The 25,727-nt window shown below is 44.6% G+C and overlaps 1 protein-coding gene across 2 annotated transcripts in view; it reads left to right on the forward strand.

Moving 5' to 3' along the window:
• BTBD10 (BTB domain containing 10) overlaps nucleotides 1-25,727 on the forward strand; it is a 138,196-nt gene that overhangs the window by 19,827 nt on the left and 92,642 nt on the right. Inside the window, exon 2 of one of the 2 annotated variants that reach the window (XM_069223567.1) lies at nucleotides 18,950-19,164. In XM_069223567.1, coding sequence (XP_069079668.1) covers nucleotides 18,993-19,164 — 172 coding nt within the window. In that variant the 5' untranslated portion in view covers nucleotides 18,950-18,992. The remainder of the gene's footprint in view (nucleotides 1-18,949; nucleotides 19,165-25,727) is intronic. The other variant, XM_069223568.1, reaches the window with a different exon arrangement.

Raw genomic sequence — 25,727 nt, forward strand, 5'->3', positions numbered from 1 at the left:
CATGATTCCCCCCCCCCCCCCCCCCCCCCCCCCCCCCCACTAGATGGCAGCGTACCAAAGTCCAAAAAGTGTAGCGGCTCACCATTCCAAGTGGGGTGATATTGGGAATTAGCCAAGCCCTCTTGGCCCATATGTAACATCAAAACTGAAAATAGTCAAATGTCCAGTTGCCTGCCATTGGAATAAGATGCTATTAGTATTCAGTGGGGATGATGGGAGCAGAAAGACTGTTACCTCCTTAAGTTGGTGGGGGTGGCACACCCATAGTGTTACCCTATCTGCCCCTCGGCAGGCAGAACGACCTTGTCCCCATTTATTGGAGTGGGGGTATGGCCATACCCCCACTCTTTAAATAAAAAATCCTGGTGACTAGTGGGCTTACTGGCCCCTTGGGGGCAGATGGTCCTTACACAAATAAGCCAATCTGCCCCAGGGCTGAAATGGTCAAAATTAATGCTCCACGCCTCCCCCCCCCCCCCCCCCCCCCCCCCCCCCCTACACACACAAAACATGTGTGGTGGGAATGCCAGCCTCCATTATTTCTTGCTTTGTTGCTTGCAGGAATATTTTGGCCAATTGCACTTTCTCCTCCTGGGTGCTGTGGGGCAGGCCCGGGATTGTGTGGGGTATTAAAAGCCATAAAGGGTGTACACAATAAATGGACTTTCTCAGACAAATTAAAGTAAGCAAAGCTTTTGGCAAATTAATTTTCTTAAGCAGAGAATATTCTCATATTCGACTGAAAAATCCCTTAAAGGATGCAATTGGTTTGTTAAAGCATGAGGGATGCACAGTGGGAGATAGTTTTGTTAAATATTGAAGTACTTTTGTAAAGGAAAGTCACTAAGAAGGTGAACTATAAGTCTTTGTTGTGCTAACATGGATAGTTATTTCACTGGTAACAACTATTTTGTGTGTCCCATAGCAGACTTGAAGAAATGCAACCATAAATATGATTGTTCCTTTGGTGATTCTTTAAGTAAGACTGAAATCTTCTTTTGTGTTCAAAAGGCTTCAAATGTAGTTTCCCTCCCCCCCCAAACCCGCCCCACCCCCCCTTTTTTTTTTTTTTTCTTTCCCTTTTCAAAGCTGCATCTTATGGACATCATCCAAACTCTCATGAATTCGTTTTTTTTGCGATGGGCAGATTTTCAGAAAAGTCAAGTTTGGCATAAGAAATGCAGCTGCACATACCATCCATGGGTTAAGTACTTGGCAGAGATGCTAGTAGGTTGGTGAAGGAAAGCCAACTTTCATTTGGTCCTTGCCAGAGAATTGTTAAAATTATATATTTATATTTATATATTATTCTTATGAATGTATTAGATGGGTAGGAAATCTCCCCCAGTTGCAACTCAAGTTGTACTTTCCACCCAATGACTCTGTTCAAGTTTCTCAGTGTCTCCTGCCAATTTGGATACGGGGTGGACAAGCCCACACCATATGTATGAAGTCTGCTGTGAGGACCCCTATAGGGTGCACAACTATCCAGTTGAGTGGTGTATATCGTATGCAAGGCTTTGGAGAGAGATAGTCTTGGTATAAGTGCTTGTACTGTATTATCTTGAATTTAGCATTGGAGCTAACCGTCCACTCTCCCTCATGTACCTTTCCCCAGCTCTGGCAGTCGGGGGTACTTCCAGTAGTCCATCCCACTTGGCCTGAATGCGAAGAGGCGATGATGGGAGGTCATCGATTAGTGCCCTATAATTGTGATACATCCGTCTGCGGCCCCACGCCATCTCCAGCAGCGTTATCAAAGTGTTGGAGCATGGCAGCGCCTCGAGAAAGGTCAGCCATTCATCTCTCACCATGGCAGAGATCTTTGCATACTGTAAATATAAATATTGTCTTGTGACCTGTTCCCAATGTGAAGGATTCTGCAGCACCCTACCATGTGATAAACCACCCCTTGCCCCCAATGATATAGGTCCCCTATTGCGCTACAGCTCCCATCTTTCCACCTTTGCACTGAAATGGAGTCTACTATTTTATGGAATGGTTGCTTAGCCCACAGTGGCATGTCCAGGGTGCATGGTGCACGTCAAATCACTCTTCACCACCACTTCCCATATCTCAGTCACCTGATGTATGATATGGGGTGTAGTAAAAGTAATCCACAATCCACTCAACAGGACACAGTGACTTCCCTCCATGAGAGCCCCTCAGGAGTGTTTTAGTCCCAGTTGTCCTTGTTTTCACTTGTTCCCCCACAGTAGGATGTCAATAGATTTAAATTAGTATCTGGGAATTGCCTCTACACACACCACTGCATCTTATATGCATCTTGGAAGTATGATCATCTTCACTATTGCTGTTCTGCCCATGAGAGATAAGGGAAGGTCCCTCAAATCTGATGGATGTTCTGATCCCATCCACTATTCTCTTGATGTTGCGGTCTAAGAATGTCTGTTCAGTGTGCGTTAGTCTGATTCCCAAGTAGCGGGCACCATCTGCCTCTCAGAGGAGTCCCACATGCAGGCGTGTCTCGATCAGCACCCCAGCCAATTCTCTACCACTCATCGCCCCCCCCCCCCCCCAAAAAAAAAAAAAAGTTTAGACTTCACCAGGTTGATGCAAATTCCTAACATCTCCCTGAACTCTTGCATCACATTCAAGAGTATTGGTACGGAATATGCTGACTGATGTTCCAGGGCATCATCTATGTATAGAGAGAGAGAAGGACCACATTAGTAGTATTCCCCCACCTGCGCCATCTCTCCCCAAGCGACTCCATGGTGAACATGAACAGGAGTGGTGAGAGAGCATCCCTGTCTGCTCCCTCTATTTAGCCGAAAGGATTCCAAGACCTCCCCACCAGAGCACACCCTAGCACAAGTGTCGGTTTAAAGTAGTCAAACCATGCATATACTTGAGTCCATACCCAATTTCTTCAGCATGCTCCAAAGGTGTGCTTATTCTGAGTCGAACGCTTGTTAGATTTCTAATAATGCCAGGGTGTAGGCAACATCATGCAGGTTATGGTTATGATATATGTGGGAAAGCAGTCTCAGCTTGTGAAGGGTACTTCCTGACCTATTGGTATGTAGTAAGGCCGCTAGACTGGGGAGCAAAAGGCGCTGCTAGCATGCTGAGGAATTAAATGTCTGTGTTAAAGAGGGTATTGGTTTGTACGCTGAGGTGACCGTTTGATCCTTGCCTAGCTTTTGCACCATCACAATTAGTGCTGCGTACATCAAGGACGGAAGGTTGCCCTTTTGTAGGGCCTCTTCGTACACTTCCAACACTGTGAGCTACTGTATCCGCATGTGTGGTAAAACTACTCTGGCAGACCATTGCTACCCCGAGTTCTTGCAGTTTTGAGCCTGCTAATCACCACAAGAATCTCCTTGCGGGTAATGGGTCAACTCGCAAGCCTCCAGATCAAGACACAGGAGTGGTATTTCAGCTAGGTACTCCTCGGCATGCTCCGGCAAAGTGGCCACCTGTGCACCATATGTCCTACTCAAATGGTTTCAGAAGAAAATATTAATGGTTTGATCCGTACAGACCAGGGTCCTATGTTATCATACAGAGTCAGGACAGGAGCGATCAGTCAGACTAACATTGCCCCATCTTGTCACCCTCCTTGTGTAGTCGCTGGTGTTTCGGAGTTATGGTTGGTAGATGGGCTGCACTGGTCCCTTGATGAGTGTGTGACTTACAGGGAGGTGCTACCACTGAACTCCAGTTATAGAGATTGAAAATAAGTTGGCAATCCTGAGTGTTTGTACTAGAAGACGGGTACAGTTGCATCCAAAGGCATATTTTGGCACACTTTGAATGCACTACTGGTATGACATTTGAATGAAAGGGGCTTGATGGTCCTGACGAAGGCCGAGGGATCCTTAGGGGCAATGGATGACCTTGGAATGGCTATAAGGGGTGTACGGGTGATCATGTCCCGATTTCACCACCCGTTGACTTTCTTTTAATCCTATCCAGTGAACCTTGGAAAAAAAGATTGAGTAGGGTATCATCTGAGTTTTAACTATGCGTATGAGCTGTTTTGTGTGTGTTTGATCTCCGTTGTTAGTCTGTCATTTGTTTTCCGTCCCTTTTGCTCCATTCCTTAAGTTGGCTAGCGTGGGAATGTGTTACCGTTGCCCTGTGATGAAGCATGCCACTACTAGTGGGTGAGGGCAGTTTTTTCAAAACTAAAATGCTGTACTGCTAGCCGCTGGGACCGTGTTTGGGGGTCTCAACTTTTATACCTTGTTCTCTATGATGAGTGGTCGCTGGTGATATGCCATGTAGGTGTATTTCTTGAGTCTGTGCCAGTCATCTAGTAATACTTTGTGGGTCTCCCTCCAGTCTCTCATGCTGTCGGGTGTGTATGAAGCACTACTTGATTCATACTCCCCGTAGGACTGCCTTTATTGCTTCCCATCCTGCCGTACCCTAATTCTTAGCAAAATGTTGTGCTGAATCTCACTGACCGTAGCATCAAACAGGGGAATTTGTCAATAGCCCCCATCTGGATGTGGGTGTCTGTTCTCCATCCTGAAACCCATCGGGACCGGGAATTGGTTCGACACATAGCAGGCCAAGTAAGAAATTTCTGCCACCCCATGGGCCATATCACTAGAAACTAAACAATAGTCTAGCCTACTATAAGTCACCGCTGCTGGTGTGTAACGGGAGACTACTTTCTCTCTTAGGTGCCTATCCCTCCATATGTCAAGAAGGCTTAACCATTGCATCTTATTGCTTAGCACCTGGTCAGGTGAGGTTTAGTGTGCCAGCAATTTTGGAGCCAATAAAAGTAAACTTGACATGTCTGGAAATGCCACCCCCCTTTTCATACCTCACATCAGGTTTGATTCTCCCCAATCAGCAATTAGTTTTTCAGTTACACTCTGCCCCGATGGATATCTATGTCTGGATATCTATCAGACACAGTGCAGGGATCCCACATGGTCTGAACTATCACTGGCTGCACCATGGTCACTCTGAGGTTTCTGGAACATGCCTTTCCGGTCCGGCGCTAAATCAGTGGCTTGAAGAATACCATCTGGGCAGACTACTTCCCCCCCCCCCCCCCCCCAACCCCCCTCCTGCTGTCATCCTCTAGGCTCCTTCACTGCCCTTTCCATCTCTGGAAACAGGCTTGTTTGAGCCAGTGAGTCCAGCTAGTCACTGGCTTTCCCCCAAACTGAAAAAGAACACCTTTCCTTTGTGCAGGACATGAATTTTCATAGGGAACATCAGTCTGTATTTCATATTTGTCTATTGTACGTTTCTTGACTGCTATGAGAGCTTTCTGTTGTTCCTGCACTCTGTATGTAGTCGGAGTATGGAGAAGGGATTTCCTTCAAACACCAGTGGACTCCGTGTCCAAGTACATTGAAGAATGGCATCTCTGTCACAAAAGTTGGACAGACAGGTTATTATGGCCCTTGGTGGAACCCCAGGTTTCGGCAGAGGGGCCAGAGTCCTGAGGGCCCTCTTGATCGTGAAAAACCTATTCTCTTAAGGAGGAGTGCAATAGTAATCCAGTCCTCCAAGAAAAGTGCTGCAGGCCAAAGCGTCAGTCTCCTCAGCGCATGTGCTGCTCCAGCCTCAACACCGCCTTCCACCTCACAACCAGCTTCCTCAAAATTGCTCTGTCTCCGGATGGGGGAAGGCGATCTCTCCCAATCTACGGCCTCACTTCATGGGAACATCTGACCCTTGCCTGACCCCCAGCCACAGGAGCCTCTCTTGGGTGGGCGCCACTGGAGGCACATGGGTTCTCTGTGCCGGTCCGATGCAGCCGCATGTCTGGTATGCATGTACCAGTCCGTGATTGAGGTCAAGCCTTACTCACACTCCTGCTGTGCCCTATTTGCTGCATAAGGAACAGCACTGCTGCCCCGTCATCTTGGAGTCCACACTGGAGATTCCTATCCGCTTCCTGGAGCGATGCAGGCCATCGCTCCAGTCTAGATCGGTTTGTTGGCGTCCCCATCAGGCCCCACACCTCGCCTCTGGAGAGTCAATCATGCTGTCCTGGCCCCTCCAGGCAGCCCCAGCTTTGTAAGGCAGGGAGTATCTCTGGAATTGGCGGGACCTCCACTTGTGCCATGCAGTATCCTTTTCTCATCCAGGGGTCACAACAGCTCCTACGCCTAGGATTATGAGGCCTGGTGCGGCCTAGTCTATGGCCCTTAATTTCTCAGGCTTAGTAGCTCCCAGTGGGTGGGGGTGGAGGTTCAGCTCCGTCCCCCAGCAATGTGTGTTGCTGAGTGGGTGTACAGTGTGGTATGGAGTCAGGGGACTTAGATTTTGAAGGTGGGAGCTCTGTAAGGCGTATCTAATTGGCCATTTTGCTTGGCCACACCCTCTGAGGTAGACTTATTCTGTTCTGAAAATGGTGCCTCAAGGCATATAGCACTAGCTGGCAAGCATGTTCCTTGCTGATCAGGAGGTGTGACCCAACCTTAAAATCCATCAAACACTTGTAAAGTGCGTTACTCACCCACTAGGGTCTCAAGTGGCTGGGTGATTGGGGGGGTGCTACTGCTCAAACAGCCAGGTCTTGAGACGCTTCCTGAAGGTCAGGAGGTCATGGGTCAGACTTGGGTTGACTGGGAGGGAGTTTCAGGTTTTGGCGGCGAGGTGGGAGAAGGATCTGCCGCCGTTAGTGGTACGGTGGATGCAGGGGACGGTGGGGAGGGCGAGGTTAGCGGAGCTGGTGGGTAGGGGTGTGGAAGTTGAGATGCTCATTGAGGTAGGTGGGGCCGGCGTCGTGGAGAGCCTTGTGAGCGTGGATCAGGAGTTTGAAGATGATCCTCTTGTTGACTGGGAGCCAGTGAAGGTCTGTGAGGTTGGCTGAGATGTGTTCATGGCGAGGGAGGTTAAGGATGAGGCGTGCTGAGGTGTTCTAAATGCGCTGAAGTTTCCTCTGGAGCTTAGCCTTTGTTCCCGCGTAGAGTGCGTTTCCGTAGTCCAGTTTACTGCTAACGAGGGCGTGGGTGACCGTTTTTCTGGTTCCAATGGGGATTCATCTGAAGGTCTTGCGACGAATGTGGAGGGTGTTGAAACATGAGGATCAGATGGCGTTGACTTGCTGGGTCATAGTGAGCGATGAGTCCAGTATGAAGCAGAGGTTGCACGGGTGGTTGGAGTTGGAGTGGCAGGCCACCAGGAGTTAACCCATGCTGATATGTTGGAGCCGAGGATGACTACCTCGGTCTTATCAGAGTTCATTTGGAGGCGGCTTACCTCCATCCAGTTGGCGATGGTGTGAAGTCAGTTGTGCAGGTTGGTCTTGGCGGTGGTGGGGTCCTTCGTGAGTGAGAGGATCAGTTGTGTGTCGTCCCTTAGGAGACTATGTTGTGGCCGTGGGATTGGACAATGTTGGAGAGCTGCGCCATGTAGACGTTGAAATGTGTGGGGCTGAGAAAGGAACCTTTGGGTACTCTGCAGATGGTCTTGGTGGCTTTCGACAGGAACGGAGGGAGACGGACTCCTGGAGTTCTGCCGGAGAGGAAGGATGTGATCCAGTCCAGGGCCTTGTGGCGGATTCCAGCGTTGTGGAGGCGTGTGTGACGTGTGAAATTACACACTGTGTCGAAGGCTGCCGAGAGGTCAAGGAGGATGAGAGCCACGGTTTCGCCTTTGTCGACCATGATCCTGATGTCATCGGTAGCGGCTGTGAGAGCTGTCTGGGAGCTGTGGTTCATGCGGAAGCCGGATTGCGAGATGTCGAGCCCGCTGTTGTCCTCCAAGAAGCATGAAAGTTGGCTGTTGACTATCTTCTTGATGACCTTCACTGTGTAGGGGAGTAGGGAGATGGGCCAGTAATTCTTGAGGTCTTCGGGGTCTGCTTTGGGTTTTTTGAGCAGGGCGTTGACTTATGTGTGTTTCCAGTTCGCCGGGAAGGTGGCGCTCTCGAACAAGCTGTTGTTAATGGTTCGGAGCTGGGGGAGATGATTTGGCTGACTTTATTGAAGACTGAAGATGACTTCTCCATCCCTCCACAGAATGTAATTGTCCGCATCAAGCCCGTTCTGGACAAGGTAGCTTGCACACAACCAAACAAAAAATGTAATGAATATCCACGGAATGAGCTGAGCTTATTACGTTCTAAGAGTATAAATGGGTGAGTTTGAGGAATTCCTGAAAAGTCTACCGTGGATTTTTTTTATTTATAAATCTGTAGTAAGAGAATCACTAAAATTATCTAAAACGTGGTTAATTGTATTAGAAAATGAAACGTTTTATACACTGCCAGAGTAATGAACAGTTAAGACACCCAAGAGAGCAGCCCAAAAGCCTGAGAAGGGCCATAATAGAGAGAAAGGGCCTTGCATGGGTGTTAAAATCCAGGATAGGGACATGGAGGATGAGCTGGAAGAACTATTTTGGTACGAAGCAGTAGCATTGAGAGGCACACTACAACGGGAAGACATTTTGGGGTTAGATACTTCCCGTAATTTATCCAGAAGCTTTACCAGCTTTATTTTGAGACCTAGACACCTATTGATGAAGCCATCTCGAAATCGGGTTACGTGTGGGTGATAAGCGGTTCTCTGCTCTTTGTGTACTTCGAAATTCTCTCTGTGCAACCATCTTGTCTTTTGTCATGGAAGTAGATTCGTTACATTGTGTGTTTACTGTGTCTACATTTATTCGATCTTCTGTCCTTCATTCTTCTATTCTGTAAGAATACATTGAGTGGAAAGCATCAAACACCTTCACTGGGCAGCATTCTGTGTAGCGGAAACTTGTTTGTTTGTCAGCACGCTTTCTTCTGTATTGGTGGCTCTGAAGACTTGATACATTGCATGAAGCTCAACTTTCCCCTCCTTTCACCTCACTACCACTGTATTTCATATTATGATTGGTAAAAAATTTTCATATTAGTGCCTTTTGGCTTTTTTCGTGAAGGATCGTTATATGAATTTTTCAACTCCAACAGAAGCATTATTTCAAATAACATTTTTGATAAGTTACCTTGTTAATATTTACTTTTAAGAAATTGGTTAATAATCGCCGTGTTAATGTTAATTAAAAAAAAAAATCGTCTCAGTCAAGCTTCGAGAGACTGCAACTTATGTCATTCAAGAGTGCGCCAGTGCAGCAGGGGCCAACCTAGGTGATTTGGCATATTTCAAGCGTGGTTTACTGCTGCACGCTGTATGTGTACAGTTTGCAGCTTGTCCATCCTTCTGTGCTCTTTATCGTAGCCTTCCGAAGCCTAACAAGATTGTGGGATTGGAAACCGCGTCACAGGAGCGCTTTGGCAGTGATTCAGAAAGCGTTCTGCACTCCTCCCCCACACCCTTTTCCCTGTCATTTGAAGTAGCCAATGATAGCTTTCAGATGGGCAAGTAGCAAGCATAAATGCATATGGCAGAGACGTTAGCCTCGCACTACGCACATCTGAGTCGGTAATTGGGAGCAGGCGATTTGAATGACTATCTGTAAGGCTACGTCTCTCGCTCATTAAGTGACCTTAATGGAGGGAGCACCGTTACTACACTTCACGGAGGAAACAAAGAAGCGAGTGAATGAGGCGTGCTAATGCAGCGAAATACTAGGATGCTGACGGAGATGGCAAGCACGCGCAACTTCACAAGTGATGCCCAGGGATGCCGAGCTGGTTTCCAAAGCTGCATTATATGTCGGAGCGCATTTCCTTTGTACTCCTATTCCCAGGCTGTTTTCATGCCTTTGTGCCCTGTCATGTGCAGGGGAAAGGTGCGTACTCGTTAATAATTCATAGACCTCTGTGAGCAGCACAAAAGGGCCAGTAGCGGGATTGCAAGTCTTGGACGGCCACTTTTCCATTTCTTGTTAAATAAGCCGCTCCTGGCAACTATGCCGTACCATTTCTCATTCTTTAATTTTCAAAAATGCGGTGAATTTTATTTTTGTTTAACTGTTTAGTGTTAGCGGTTTATCTTTAACTTGGTGTCAATGCAACGATTTTCGAACGGAACACATCCTTATTGAATTCTGGTTCTGCACAATTAAATATTTTACTTGGTTGTTTTTTAAAGTCTATTTGTAGTACATTGTAATCTAGTAGTGCTGATATTGGCCGTGCTTTGGTTTTTTCCATGCTTTGGTTTTTTCCATGCTTTGGTTTTTTCCATGCTTTGGTTTTTTCCATGCTTTGGTGTTTTCCATGCCGTGCGATAGGTAAAGACATCGATTCGAAGTCTTTTTTTTTTTTTTTTGTTTTTTTTTTTGTGTGGTTAATTTGTTATTTGACCCGATACTTTAATCATTCTACAGTTACTTTACATCAGTAAACGATACCAGTGCTTAACTTGTGCCGGTGGTTCCTTCATCATACTCTGATCCAGTGCAACAGATTGAAAAACCCCAAAACGGGAAAGGAGAAAGATGGGGGGGGGAAAAGCGAGAGGCTGGAAGAAGGGATGAAACGAACCTGGACGAATGAGATAAAGGAGTCTGGAAATGTGTTGTGGTGGATAAAAGATGGGGTGGAGTCAAAACTAGACGGGCTTTGGTATTTAGAATCCAGACCTTTGGTAGTAGTAGCCGCGGGCTTCTGATCAAAACTTTTACAAATTAAGCATTACGTTTTGGAGGTCGTATAAACTGCACTGACTCGTACACTTTGTTTATACTTGTACTTTGTTTATATATTATTCGTTTATAGCTTATTTTTCAAAACACCACAATTGTTTTCAAAATTGGTATTGGTAAAGCTCTGTATATTTCAACCGTACGAAGGAATTTTACCCTACTAAATGCGTCTAAATTCCATCTACAGAAATGTATTGTACAACAGTCTGGTCAAAGACCTTTTCTTACAATAGTCCAAGCCATGAGTTGCTAATCCACCGTGGTCCCTGCTGCTTTACTGCGATAGTGTTACACGTGTCATTTGTGACAAGTTCTCATTTGATATGTATAGGCAGACAGTGCAGTTTAAGGTAAACCTGTTGTGCTACATAGTTAAGTAATAGGGCCAATCAAATTCAGATTGACTAGTAACCTGCATGAGTGTAAAAACAATGTCATGGTCTTGTGAAAATGAAAAAACTGACTTTTTAGGGGTCAAGTACAGTGTCAAGCCTATTGTAATCTGTTACGGAAGTGTAGACTCTTTGGATAACGGATCCTCTCAGTTATTTAGCACCAATTAAAGATTTCTTTAGTTTTCTTGTTTGATTAGCTTTTCAGTGCTTTACCTGTTGAAGCTACAACAGTATGTTGGCTGTTAGGGATGAATTCAGCTTGTTGGGAAACCTGGAATTCTGTTGGTGGTAAATGCATGTGTCTGGATGCGTTTCGTTGGTGCATGCAGTATTACATCCAAAACTGTCTTGGAATGTTTTGGGGTGAATGGCTGCCATGGTTAAACTTATAGTACTTGTATGCTAATAAGCATGGAGTGCTCATGGTTGACAAATGTTCCATGTGGTGCTTGAAGGAGGCATAGGCCTATTCACTCGTGGTTATATGTGGGGTGGTGCTTGCAGTTACTGTAACAATGTATATATTTTTTAATTACGCAAATACTCTGTGCCTAGACAAGTAGGCATCATAGCCACAACAAAGCCTCCCTCCACCTTTTCCTCTCGGGAGCACCTGCAAGCAATTCAGTTTTGCAATGAACGCTAAGAAAACCAAAAAAGAAAATCCTAAAGTTGCCTTGAGAAATACATTGCGGACGTACTTTGTTTTAGCAGACATAGCTTATATTTGTAGTACGTCTTAGAGTGAAGTTTCGGTCTGCATTTCTTTTGTAATTTGCTTCATCCCTTGTTGTCTGTTATTTCTTGTGAAGTTGAATGATTTGAAGCAATGATGTGCACGTAGTTACAGTCTCTAATGTGTATGAGTGTGTTACCTTGGTGTGTGTATATGGATCCCACCTCTTTAAACGACATTGTAACAGTGTCAGGAATTTGAGGCCCCCCGTTTTGGGAACTTTTTTTGAAGATTGTCTGTGTGTGTTTACTAATCTAGTTTAACAATGTTGGGTATTATCCCTAATAGCGTATATGTATTTGTAAGTGCTAGATCAGTGTTGTGTGTTTTAACCTTTTTGACCTGTATGGACCACCATTTACTCACTGCTGGAATCTGACCCCCGCACTGAGTCATTACTGGAAGCAGAGGACCCCTGCCTAAGAATTTTCGATTATTTGAACCATAAAAAATACAGAAACAAGTATTCCTAAAAATATAAATGCTGAAATATTTCAGCAGAAATAACCCTAAAAAAACCCCAAATTCTAATTTATTAGGAAGGTTAGAGCTTTTCTAAATTTAATTGAGGCCACTTATCTATCCTATATTTTGTTTGACTCGTGGGGGCAGCGCAAGAGAGCAATCTTAAGGAAGATAACTTAATTTTCAAACTCCTTCACATTTACAGAACTATTAAAAATGGTAATTTGTACATTTTGCTTTTTTATATACACTTATTAATCTGCTAGCATTATTTGATTTTCTGAGCAGTCGTGGACCCACTGAGCATATTCCCCCCCCCCCTTCCCCACACTCCCAGGGGTCCCCTGACTATAGGTTAAGTTTCGCTGTACTAGAATGTTCTCTTATTCAGTTGCTCCCTATCTGCTTGAGTGGTAAGTGGCGTTTCTGTATTGAATCAAGAATTTGTCCTTTTGAATTTTATACTTGCAACTTAACCATGTGTTAAGTAGTCAGAGGACTGATTAATATTTTACTATTAACATTGCTGAAGTGCCTTTCTGGAGGTCTGCAAATCTCTGCTGATGTGTGGTGTTTAGTTTATGTGCCAAGACAACACCACCACATTATTTGGCTTTGGGAGGTCTCTGATGGTCCTAAGACTGGTGTAGCCCTTTACCTTCCCTCTTCTCAGACATGCGTGTCATGTGCTGCCATTAATTTTTAGATACTTCACAATACCCCACATTGGTTGGCATTTGCCAGAACCTCAGTCATTCAGACCATACAGAACACATGAATTTGGTGATGGGATGCCATGTGCAGAGCAGAGGGGCATAATGAAACGTATTGAAAGATTCCTTTTTTTGGGGGTGGGGGTGAGGTGGGGGGTGAGACATATCAAAATAAGACAACATCCAGTTCGTTACACCCCTGTTAAAAATTGTGTCTCTAGCTGGCAGAGGTATGCACCCTGTCTTAAGTAGGGACAACAATCCTAGTCACAGTATGTCAGAACACTTCCTAAATTATCCTGTGCTCACCCTCCGTTAGCTTGGCACAGAGCAGGCAGGCTTAACTTAGAAGGTAATGTGTAAAGTATTTATGCATTAACGTATACAGTAACACAGTGAAAACACCACAGATACTCCACATCAGGTTGGAAAAATATATTATGATTTTATAAATAGAAGACCAAAATGGCAAAAATTCAATGCGTAGGTCGTGAGATATGCAATTTTACAGATTTAGATGAAAATAGGGCAAAAGCACAAAGCGCCAACTGTGGTTATCTGGTGCACTGGACCAGGGCAAAGTCACAAGTTCAGGTCGACTGTGAGGGAGCGCAGGCCGGCTGAAGGGACCCACTTGGGCCTGCTGAACACAGTACCTTAAATCCTGGTGTGTGATATGCGTGGCGTTCCTTTACAATGCATTTCATCCGTTCCAAGGCTTTGCAGGGCTTGGTATTGCTGTGCGTCGATTCCAATTGGCTGACAGCTGCATGGCAAGGCTTTGCGCTGCCCGCATTGGGTACGGTGAGGCTGACTGCTGCGAGGCTTCACAGCTGTTCTGATGAACACCACAGAAGGTAGAGCACCTTAGGCCCACTTCCAAGGCAGGGCAGACCCCCAGCTTGTAGAGTCCAGGTGCAGATGGTTCAAGTCTATGATGTTCCTGAGACAATGGAACAGAAGGCAAGCTAACAAGCCCTTGTTGATCAATTGTGGGTGGAAAGCAGAGTCTTTCCAGCAGAGCCGGGGAGCAGCAGGGCAACAAGCAAGAAAGCAGTATTTGCAGAAAACCAGTCCAGTTGAGTCTTTTCCAACAGCACCACTGTCCTTCTGACAGAGTCCAGATGTAGGTCCAGAAATGTCAGATTTTAGGAGGCCACAGACCCAGTACTTATACCAAAATGTGCTTTTGAAGTGGGGGAAGACTTCAAAGAGTACTTTTGAAGTGCACCAGTTCCCTTTCAGTGCAGTCCTGTCTGCCAGGAGATCTGTGGGGTGGTTACCAGTCCTTTGTGTGGGGTCAGGAAACTAGCGTACCTAGGAAGACTGTTAGACTGCCAACAAGAGACCCCACTTCTATTTGCACAGTGTCCAAGTAGGGACCCATATTCTAGTCGGGTTAAGGGAGATACCCGCTCAGATAACCCATGCTCCCCCCCCCTGGTAGCTTGGCTCGAGCAGTCCGGCTTATCTCAGAAGCAATGTGTAAACCATTTGCACATAACGCAAAGTAACGCAGTGAAAACTCTACAAAAGGACACCACCAGTTTTAGAAAAATAGCCAATATTCATCTATTTAAAACAAGACAAAATATGAATTATGCAAGATTTACTCAAAAATACAGTTCCTTGAAGTCAATAGCTCCACCTGGGGCTATCACGGCGTAGTGATCAACAAAACCAACAGTTCAGGCCGGCCGTGGGCCAGCTACCGTGTCGGGAAGACCAGCAAACAGTACCTTGGATTTGTAGGGCGTCATGATTCTTGCGGTGAGCTCTGGAGAGCGGCGTCGGTTCCAGAGTCTGTGCAAGAGTCGTTGGGTCCTTGAAGTCACACGTGTTGCAGATTGAACTCGGGGCTGATTAAGTCAGGAGCGCTGGCATGAATGGTGTCGGGGCTGCGGTGCAAAGTGGGAAAATGCGATGTGCGGTTCCTACAGGTCACGGTGTAGGCACTGGCTTGGTGACTGTGTCCCAGTGTGGCCGCGCAATGTCCGCAGGTCACTGTGCAGGCAGTGGCGTTGTTATTGCGGAAGCGCTGTTGTCAGTAGGCCCAAGCCAGCGGTGCAGGGCAGTGCTTCGTGACCCTCACAAACAGTGTCTGCAGGCCACGGTGCAGGCAGAGATGCCTGGTGACGACACTGGAGTCGATGGTACTGGCGTCGGTGGACCGGGGCTGCGGTGCGGTACAGGGCTGTGCTTTGTGTTCCTCACGAGGGGTGTCCACAGGCCACGGTGCAGGCAGCGGCGCTGGTGTCAGCAGGAGCGGTGTAGTCGGGGAGGCCCAGGCTGCAGTGTGAGCAGGCGATGCCGGAGTGCGGGCCCACAGGTCGCGGTGCGAGCAGCAGCTCGGTGAAGTTGTCTGACTGCGTCGCTAAGACCAGGGTCGCGGGGCAATGCAACTCTGACTCCATGCGGCATCGGCAGGTCACGTGCAGGCCAACGGCGTCGTTGGTGGCATCAGTGGCTTCTCCTCTTGAACAGCATAAAGCACACAGTTCCCAGTGCTGCACGTCAAGGAAACTGAACTCTTTGGTGTCCCTGAGACTTCCAACAGGAGGCAAGCTCTACTCCAAACCCTTGGAGAACTTTCTTAAGCAGGACACACAGCAAAGTTCATCCTTTGCACTCTTTTCAGGCAGAAGCAGCAACTGCAGGCCAGACCAGCAAAGCAGCATAGCTATGGGACAGTACTCCTCCTCCAGCTCTTCTTCTTGGCAGAGGTTTCTCTTGATTCCAGAAAGATTCTAAAAGTCTGGGGTTTTGGGTCTTCTTCTTATACCCTGTTCTGCCTTTTGAAGTTAGCAAACCTCAAAGCAAAGTCTCAAGTGTTTGCAAGATCCTTCCTTGTCCAGGCCGGGCCCCAGATGCACACCAGGAGGTCGGAGACTGCATTGTGTGAGGGCAGGCACAGTCCTTTCAGGTGTGAACAACCACTCCTCCCTCCCCTCTATCTCAGATGGCTCATTAGGATATGTAGGCTACACCTCTGCCTTATTTTGTGCCACTGTGTAGAGAGGTGCAAAACAGCCCAACTGTCAAACTGACCCAGACATATAATCCACAAACATGCAGAGTGACAGAATGGTTAATGGGAGAAAATGCCTACATTCTAAAAGTGGCATTTTCAAGCACACAATATAAAAACAAACTTCACTAGAAAATGTATTTTTAAATTGTGAGTTTGGAGACCCTAAACTGCATATTTTTATCTGTGCTTTAAGGATATTTAAAGGCAGACCCCATGTTAACCTAGGAGAGAGGCTTTGCACAGTGAAAACCGAATTTGGCAGTATTTCACTGTTAGGGCATATACTAATGTGTTTTATATGTCCTACCTTAAACATACACTGCCTCCTGCCCCTGGGGCTACCTAGAGCCTACCTTAGGGGTGCCGGACATGTAGTAAAAGGGAAGGTTTAGGCCTGGGAATTGGGTACACTTGCCAAGTCGAATTGGCAGTTTAAAACTGCACAGACACTGCAGTGGCAGGTCTGAGCTATGTTTACAGGGCTACTAATGTGGGTTGCACGACCAGTGCTGAAGGCCCACTAGTAGCATTTGATTTATGGGCCTGGGCACCTCTAGTGCACTTTGCTAGGGACTTACTAGTAAATCAAACATGCCAATCATGGATAAGCCAAATCAACAATACAATTTACACAGAGGGCAGATGCACTTTTGCACTTTTAGCAGGGGAAAACTGCCCAGAGTCTTAAAGCCAACAAAAACTGGCTAGAAAAATGTGGCGGAAGGAGGCAAAATGACTAGGGATGACCCTGCAAAAAGGGCCAGGTGCAGCAAAGACCCATCAGTATGCAGATGCAGCTGAGTGTCCTGTGTCTATGGCTATCTGAATGGAATTCACAAGAGGAGCTGTCACCCAGCACAGACTAGATGTGGATGGGAGACGGGCTGCAAGGCACAGGGAGCATTAAAAGCAGTAAAATGCCTTCTGAAAGCGGCATTTCTAAAATAGTAATGTTAAATCCAGCTTTACCAGTAAGCAGGATTTCTCACTACCATTCCAAACCTACCAAACATTGCCAATGTCACTCCTTCTGGATCAGAAATTACCACTTAAAAGTACATATGGGAATTTTTAATGCTAACCTATGAGAGGAGCAGCCATCACAGCAGTGGAAAAACAACTAGGCTCTTTGTCACAACCAGGACATGTAAAACATAAAGTTACATGTTCACCTTTTTACTTACATACCACCTTGCCCTATGGGCTGCCTCAGGCCTACCTTAGGGGTGACTTTTATATGCAATAAAAAGGGCGTTTAAAGCTTGGCAAGTAGTTTTAAATGGTAAGTCAAAGTGGCAGTGAAACTGCACACACTACTTGCAATAGCAGGCCCGGGACGTTGTTAAGGGACTGCTTATGTACATCGCATAAGCAGTGCTGCAGGCCCACTAGTAGCATTTATTTTACAGGCCCTGAGCACATGTAGTGCACTTTACTAGAGACTTAAGTACATTAAATGTGCCAATTGGTTATGAACCAATATTTCCATGTTTTAAGGAGAGCGCACAAGCACTTTAGCACTGGATATTAGTAGTAAAGTGCCCACAGTCCTAAATCCAGCACAAATAAGGTCAGAAAAAGAGGAAAGCAAAAAGTCTGGGCATTACCCTGCAGAAAGTGCCATTTCCAACAGCTCTCAACTATGAATGAATGAATAGAAAACCAGTGCTGCCTTTGCACATCTTGAGCTACCAAATATCTTTCTCGTTTTTGTTTCGTGGCCTGGACAGAAGTCTAGCTTTTGTTCTTCAGATTTGAGGAGGGTTGCATAGTCCTGGAAAATCTTAAAGCAATTTCACAGATGACGCATGCAAAGTATCTTAGCCTTCTATAGTTGGTAGAAAATGCCTTCCTTATTCGTTGATTTCATAGTCACAGGTGATGTTAAATCGACTTTGTCTTTAGGATAGCTTTTGTCCTCATTGGAACACTGCAAAAGTTCAAAACACTTCTGCTGAGGCAGCGCTCGACTCGAGCTGTTTTTGTCCATTTCTTCAGTGTTCAATTTATCCATTTATGTTCTTCCTATAAATAACCATGAAACGTGATGCCTCTTTCTCATTTGTCTCACACCCTTTTTCCTCCTCTCTGAAATTACTCATCAAGCTTTAACTAAGGGGACACCAAACAGCTTCCATTTGACAGTTGTATCCTGCAGCATAGTCTGTCATTCTATGACAGAAACCTACCTCCTTACCTTTTAGATGAGCTCACTATGGAATTACCACGTACATGTAGTAATTTTATATGCTCCTTCCGGTGTCCACTACTGACTCTGGACCTTCTACAATCCCCTTCCCCTCTTGAACTAATCTCCACTACACATCATTTTGCAATCGAAGTCCAGCATTCTGTTTCATAAAACTCTTTGGCCCCCACACAGTTTCTTGTCCCTTCTCAGATTCTTTAGAATTTTGTAAATCTTTCCACATTTGGTAACTGGGAAGAATCCCTTCCCAGTTACCAAATCTTTTACCTTGCACACACTCACTAGTACCTGCTGCTCCCTCCAACCCAACCTGTTCTGCATCTGACACTTAGGCTTGATAATTTAGAAAGCACTTAAGGAGATATGTGATCCATCTCTTTACGGTCTTAAAGACGAATCTCCCTTTGGAATTGTATGTGCACTCCGAGTTTTAGTTCTATTGCACTATTACATCTGCATCCCTAGACATGTGGAAATACAAAGTCCGGTGCAAATTCTTGTTTGTTCTGACTTGATATTTCAGCTCGGACTCCAGTGGTGCACAACATCAGTTTTTACCTGGCTGAATTGTGGCAAGTAGAATCTGGTGGAAATCAACAGGCATGTGGCACACTAACGCGCATCAGTAAATGGGGGGAGTCACATGTGCTACTTGTGCATGATCCTCCATTCCCACATGTGTTATGGGGAAATCTCACAACTAGTAAGTTTTGGGCCACAGTGTAGGCTCTGGAGACCGCACAATTTGTGACTCTTGATCACTGCCATGGTCTTTTTTTTTTTTTTCCAACCATGTAGTTTCAAGTACTCCGCTTTATACTCTATAATCAAGTAATGCCACATTTTATTTTTCAGTTCCTCACCCTGTGGCGCTAAGAACGGAACTGGCCACAACAAAATGAATGTGCATGGTGCCTGCGGCGGTCATGAGCGATCAAGAGACAGAAGACGATCCAGCGACCGGTCTCGTGATTCGTCCCATGAAAGAGCAGAAAGCCAACTCACTCCATGCATCCGCAATGTTACTTCGCCAACACGACAGCTTCAAAGTGGTATGCTCGAACTTTCAAGTTAGTATTTCTCTCCTCTCCTTTGGTACATTTAATGGCAAAATAGTTTTCCTTGCGCTGCTCCTGTGAGCGCACTCCATTTCCCTCCTATGTGTTGTTGTCAGAAAGTATGCATAGAGATTGATTGTTCATATTAACTGAATATTCCAACATTTAGATTTTATAACTTTAAGTGAAGCACGTGATAATGTTCCACAGTGACAAATGCAGGCAGGGCACTCAAGAAGTTAGAATTGACCATATACTGTGCTGTAGAGAAATCCTTGATTTGGCTTCTTGTTTTGCTAGTGGTGTTGTTTAAACCTATGTTTGCTTTTTCAAAGCATAAAGTCCTTAGTGATTGGTCTGTTGGATGAGCATGTAAATTGAGCACTACAACATTTAGCTCCCTCTTAGTAACAATCCAGTTTCACACATTTTTTTTTTTTTTTAAACCATGGATAATTCTACTAAAGCCTAGTGCTCCAAATTCTGTGCCTCCAAGACACATTTTGCTAAAGGTATTCGTCACGCTACAATATCACTTTTGAACTATGAATTGACCAAGGGATGCTATGCAGTTTTATTACACGATTTAAGTTTGGTGGAAATGTGAGTTCTTTAGAAGGTTCAAAGAGGAGACCTACAGTGCAGAGCACAGACGAGGCTTCAGTAACTTCATTTTCTTGGCCACCAAATTTGTGCAGTCTCACTTGCATCATCGACAAATCAGTTCTAGTATTCATTTTTTTATAATTTTCACATCTAACATTGTTTTTAATTTGAGAACACCTTTTTTTTTTTTTTTTTTTTTTTTTTTTTTTTTTTTTTTTCAATCTATTTTTTTTCAACAAAAAAGAAACTCCTCAACCTAAACGACTTATCCTGGTTTGTGCCGTGATAATCTGTTAGTGGACTTCATCTGATTAGCCTGATTTTATCTACCTCCAACCTAGTACTGGGCATAGTGCGGGGGAGGAGGGGTTATTAAGGTAACTGTACCCTACCTCCTTTTACTCCTTCTTTTACTTTAACTTTTTTTTTTTTTTTTTGGTGCTTCTAGATATACAAAATTGGATTTCCTTTAATATCTCAAACTACTCAACAGATTTACACCAAATAACAAAAATGATCTGTGCATCAAAAGTTACCTTTCTGCCAAATTTGGTTTAATTCCGTCCAGCAGTTCAGTATGGGAATTAACATGGGAAAAACACTTTAAAAAAAAAAAAAAAAATCTTCCAGCCCCTGCTTGACTGGTCACTCCAAATCTTTCCATGCACAAGGCCCAAGTTAATACTTTGTTTTTTTTATTTAATTTGGTAAAGATTTGTCAAATAGCACCAAAAATATAGGAGAGTCAAATAAAGCTTTTTTTTTCTTCTGGAAAGTACGTCTTAACTATAGGCTCCCTGCCTCCAGGTCCCTCCACCTCTCCAGAGCAATTCATGTCACATTAAGGGGGATGGAGGGGTGTACATGGCCCCCTGCAGCCTTGAGGACTGCCACCTCCCTGGGGCAAATTTCAAATGTTGGAGGGGGGGCTGTGAGCCCTCCTTTTCCCCCCTGTTTACGTAGTGTGATCATCAACCTCTTCGAGTCCGCGTCATACAGATTTCAGTTTTTCTTCTTAGTCCTGCATTTATTTATTTTTTTTTAATTTTTTTTTTTTGTGGCCGGCCTGACAGGCTTTCTCTTTGTCCATCTGAATAAATTGACCTAATTGGCTAATAGATTTACTGTAGCGATATTCCCACTCTGTGCCTCACAGGTAGAATGTGCATCTTGGTTCACCTGGTTGAGCTGTTTTTAAGCGAAAAGTGGAGTAAATTGTGTGGCTAAGTGGTCCCACTTAAGAGACTTATGAAGCCTTCCATCTACCTTTTCCGTATCTGTGTCCAGGTGGAATTGTATTTTCGGCATCCTTTTTCTCCTCAGTGAACCTAGTGAAGGACTGTACACTGTCTGTGACCTCTTCAGCAAATCAACATGACTGAGAAATTGTTCTGGGTCATTAAAACTCTTAATCATCACCATTTGCTTGAAACTCCCCTTTTAAGTTTTCCATTGTTTTGGACTGTCAGTGAACATATTGGCTACCCATTGAAAGACCAGTATTATCTATCAACATAGATAATTTCCCCGAGTAATGTGTGGTTGGACTTTGCTGTTTTGATGATGTCTGTAATTGTCAGTTGTTGAGGGAGCATCTGACTGCTTGCAGTTAAATCAGGGCTGGAAGGAAATGCATACTTTGTTGAAGGTATTGGCTTACCCCGCCTCTCCACCTTACACGGCCTGGCTAATGGCTCCTAAAGCCATCATGCTGTTTAGTAAGAACAGTGGTGTAGCAGTGACTAGATTTCCATTTTTGGCCGTTTCTGGTGCTGGTCGTGCTGATGGCAGACATCGTCCCAAGCGCCTGACTTTTTTTTTTTTTCTTTCTTCAACCTTTATTTATATTTGCAAAGAAAATACAGTGTTAACCAATGAGAAAAAAAAGGAAAAGAAAACAAATGCCACCAATAACAAATGACACCTAAAAAGAAATAAAAGCCACAGTGCCCTGTCCCTTAAATCAAGAAGGCGAGCAGAGTTTCTTACGGCAGATAGCAGTCCCATTTGAGGCATGGCTCCTGTGGAAACAGCCATGGGAAGTTGAGATAGTCAACAATAACAGTCAGAGGAACTTCCAACCATAGCTAGTATAACAAAGGAGGGGGGTTGAGTGAGGGTGGAAGGGGGACAAGGGCCGACAGGGATAAGTCGGTAAAAGCTCCTGAGGTGTGTTTTGTGTGTTTTTTTTTTTTGTTTTTTGTTTTTTTTTTTTGTTGCCCTGTTTCACAACATATATTAAAGAAGCTATAAAATCCACAGAGCTTGAGTGGGTCATCTCCTCTTCTCGTGCTGTGTATTCAGTGATGGAAAGCGGACACACTAAGAAGCGGATGTCTGCAGTGTCTGTTGGGGGCAGGCACAAGGAATTTCCTAGTTGGCCCGGCATAGAACCAGAAATACTTCTTAAACCTTGGAAGATGGTTATGAATGCTGACATGGTTGATAGTATTCGAAGTCTGCCAGCAGACACGGTCTTGCAGGACTGGTTTCCTCATGATGGACAGGCACTGTAAAATAGGGAGTGCAGGATAGACTAGCAACCTGCAAAAGTGCAAGTATTAACTGATACAATCATTTTGTAGACACTTGTTGAAGCTTAGTTAAAGACTATATGGTGGTCTGTCGTGCCAGACAGGAATGTTGGCAAATGTGGCAGTCTCAATAGAATATGTCTGTATGGAAGTGAGAATAGTTGTAAATAAGGCTGCAAGCTCCATGGTTGCAGAGTATTTAATATTCCGCTACTTTGTAATCACCTTTGCTAGACAACAGAATTCCTTTTGTAGCTAGGTCTGTTCATTTTGTTGGGTACGTGTGGAGCATTATGCATTTCATAACACTTCACAATAAATACTCTTAGACTATTAATGTTATTGATTTTAATAGTATAGTTGGATTCCAGAAAGGGGAACAAAGACACTGCCAGAGAGCTCACTAGAGAATACTTGTATACGTTCACTGTGAATTACAAGCTGAAATGATTTATACTGACTGATTAGTTAGATATTTTTCTCTTGAATTCATTTATATTTGGTTTTAAAACTGTGTTTTAGAGGAAAAGCACTAAGTATTGATTTTTGTATTAAAGTTGTGTGTGTATATGTATACATGTTTGTGTGTTCTATCCAGCTTTAGTTTATGCACAGCTTTAATTTAAAGAGGCTCAAAGCATGTTTACCATCAGTTAAGTCCATCACTCCTTCCCCTTGAAGCTATAATTTTCAGCACATGGCGAGAGAGTGTAATCTCAAACATCATTATTGCGCCTCAATTGAAGGAGCAGTCTGGGGACTAACATGGCATGGATCAGTTGGGCTCTCGATTGGATCAGTGATTCCTCCTGGTGCTGTACAACCTGAGGAGCTGAAGAGGCGCTGCTTGTGGGCTGATTATTGCACTGATGAAGTACATGCCCTGGCATGCATACCAGGAGAAGGGGGGAATGACAGATCACCTGAGGTGGTGCGGGCCAGCCCAACCTGTGAACAGCATGGTGTAACATATGCTATCTTTCAGTGCTGGCGCTCTCCTACATTGCTGCTGACTGCATGAGTGGATTGGGCAAGCACTGGTGGCATAAACTATAAACTGAGAGGCGGTGGGGGAAGGGGGCTGTGGTCCAGGTCCCCAGAATTACGTCTGCTGTTTTGGTGGAGGAACCTAAATTGTTGCACCCTGGAAGTAAGCACGGGGGCAGAGGACGACGTAGAAGGGTGTAACTCCTTTCAGCTTGAGTTGCTAGACAGCAGTCTTGGACATTCTACAGTTTCTAAGGGTGCCATTTACGACCTGCTGGGGTCTCTACCCTGCTTGCAGCCTTTGACACTAATTTTGGGTACACTTCTCCTGCAGCAGAGGTGAGAACCCTGCATGCTATTGTGACCTGTGGTTGTTACATTGAGGAGGGCCAGTGGTCTTGTTGGACCAATATGGCAGGGGATAAAAAAAAGGAGTTAAAAAACAAAAAAGTGCCCAAAACCGAAGGAAATCGGGATTAAGTTTGGGTCCTCTGGATTCCGCTCGGTCAACAGTAGATAAGCAGACCTTTTGAATGCACTAGATCAGTGGTTCCCAACCTTTTGACTTCTGTGGACCCCCGCTTTATCATTACTGGAATCCGGGAACCCCCACTGAGTAATTACTGAAAGCTGGGGACATAATCTATTAATACTACTAAATTTTGTATGCAGTCGCTGACCCCCAGAGGAGGCATCGCAGACCCCCAGGGGTCCCCGGACCACAGGTTGGGAACCAATGCACTACATGCTTTCTTTGGAGTGATGATATCTGAGGTGGTGGCAACTTAAGACTGTGGAAAAGAAACTGGGGAATTCCGTAAAAGGAAAAAATTGTGCAATTGAGTGAATGAAAATGGTGAGGAGTGCAGACCTTGAAGGAGCAATTGGTGAACATGTTCTCAAAGGTTGAAGGTTTTGTACTCTTTGCAGATTAAAGTAGCCTCACAGCCAGAAAACACTAATTGTTGTTAATATCATGACGTGAATTTAAACGTGTAATCCATGCTGATTAAAGGGTGCTGCAGTTTACATTACTGAGGCAGGTTCTTTTAACCTCTGCCAATAGTAAGCAAGTTGCGCCCATAAATAAATACTTCATAGCTCTTCATCCCTAACAGTAGTTTGTTCAAGCCTGTGATTATTTCTGCAGCCACACTTAAACACATTATCTCTGTGCAGCCAGTCTTTGTCCAGACAGACCCACTATGATAATACGATGCATTGTTAAGATTGAAATGCATCTAATGTAGAGTGCTTCAGTCTGTGAAACCCCAGTTGCATATGAAGCACATGCTGGACTGACAGCATCTGCCCAGCTTTTGCTTGTAACAAACTTGATGGCCAAAAAAACACCATCTCACGGTGCATCTTAAAACCTAATTAACAAAAAACCTCCCTCAGTCGCAATATTATAGGTCCATGCAATCGTGTCTCAACAAATGACTGAAAAAAAAGATGCGAAGCTGTCATAGACAAAAGAAACAGATATTAAAATTATCATAACATAAGCTAGCGATTTATATAACACCGGTTTAACCTTACAGAACCTCATCGTGCAAATGAAAATACAACGTAAGACTACTTTTTATCGTCAATCCTTCGAACTGCAGTGGCCAAAAATATGTGTGAAATGCTGTCTAAGAGCCAATTGCTGGTGACGAAATCACAAAGCCCTTTTTATAATTTCCATGTCTTATATTATTATATGTACACTGAATTATGGTGCCATGGGCCAGACTGCTAAGGCTGTCTATAGTGACACCTTAAAAAGGCCATATGTTGGTCAATACATAATAGGCCCAGTAGAAGAAAGAATCTAGTTTTGCCTATCCCTCTAATTCCCCCCCCCCCCCCCCCCCCAAAAAAAGAAAAAAAACACAAAAAAGCTCATATTATATAGCAAAGTTTGGGGCTGATTGCGGCAGAGAAATGTGAAACCTGTCTTCCATCCCCCACATGTCTCTGCACTGTGGATAATGCATAACAATTTCTTTGTCAAAATTAGTTTACATAATACAATTTTTTTTTAAATTAAATTACCTTAAACCACATGGTAAAGGGGATACATTCTGTGCTTTTGTTTACACGATCTCCAAGAGGTGAGTAAGCTAGTAAATGTCCCAGATAATTGAAGGCGCTCTCGAGTTATTTTTCCCCCTGGTAATTTGATGGATTGGGCCCCTCCAACAGCAGGTGTTCTGTGTTTAGGACATCAATCTGAATGCTATGTTCTTTACAAAATGTTGCATAGACAAAGAGCAGTATCTTCATATGGAGGGAAAAGTAGTTGCAGCAGTATCCATTCTAACCAAGGTGCATCAAAATACAGCGACCTTAGATTGGCCTCCAAAAAAAGGAGGGGCGGGGGTAAAAAAAAGAAGAAAAAAAAAGTTGAGTTTCCCATGCTAGTTCCCCTAGGATCTTTAGACATGACCGCAGCCCGACCCA

This window comes from Pleurodeles waltl, chromosome 3_1 (genome assembly GCF_031143425.1).
Source record: "Pleurodeles waltl isolate 20211129_DDA chromosome 3_1, aPleWal1.hap1.20221129, whole genome shotgun sequence".
NCBI lineage: Eukaryota > Metazoa > Chordata > Amphibia > Caudata > Salamandridae > Pleurodeles > Pleurodeles waltl.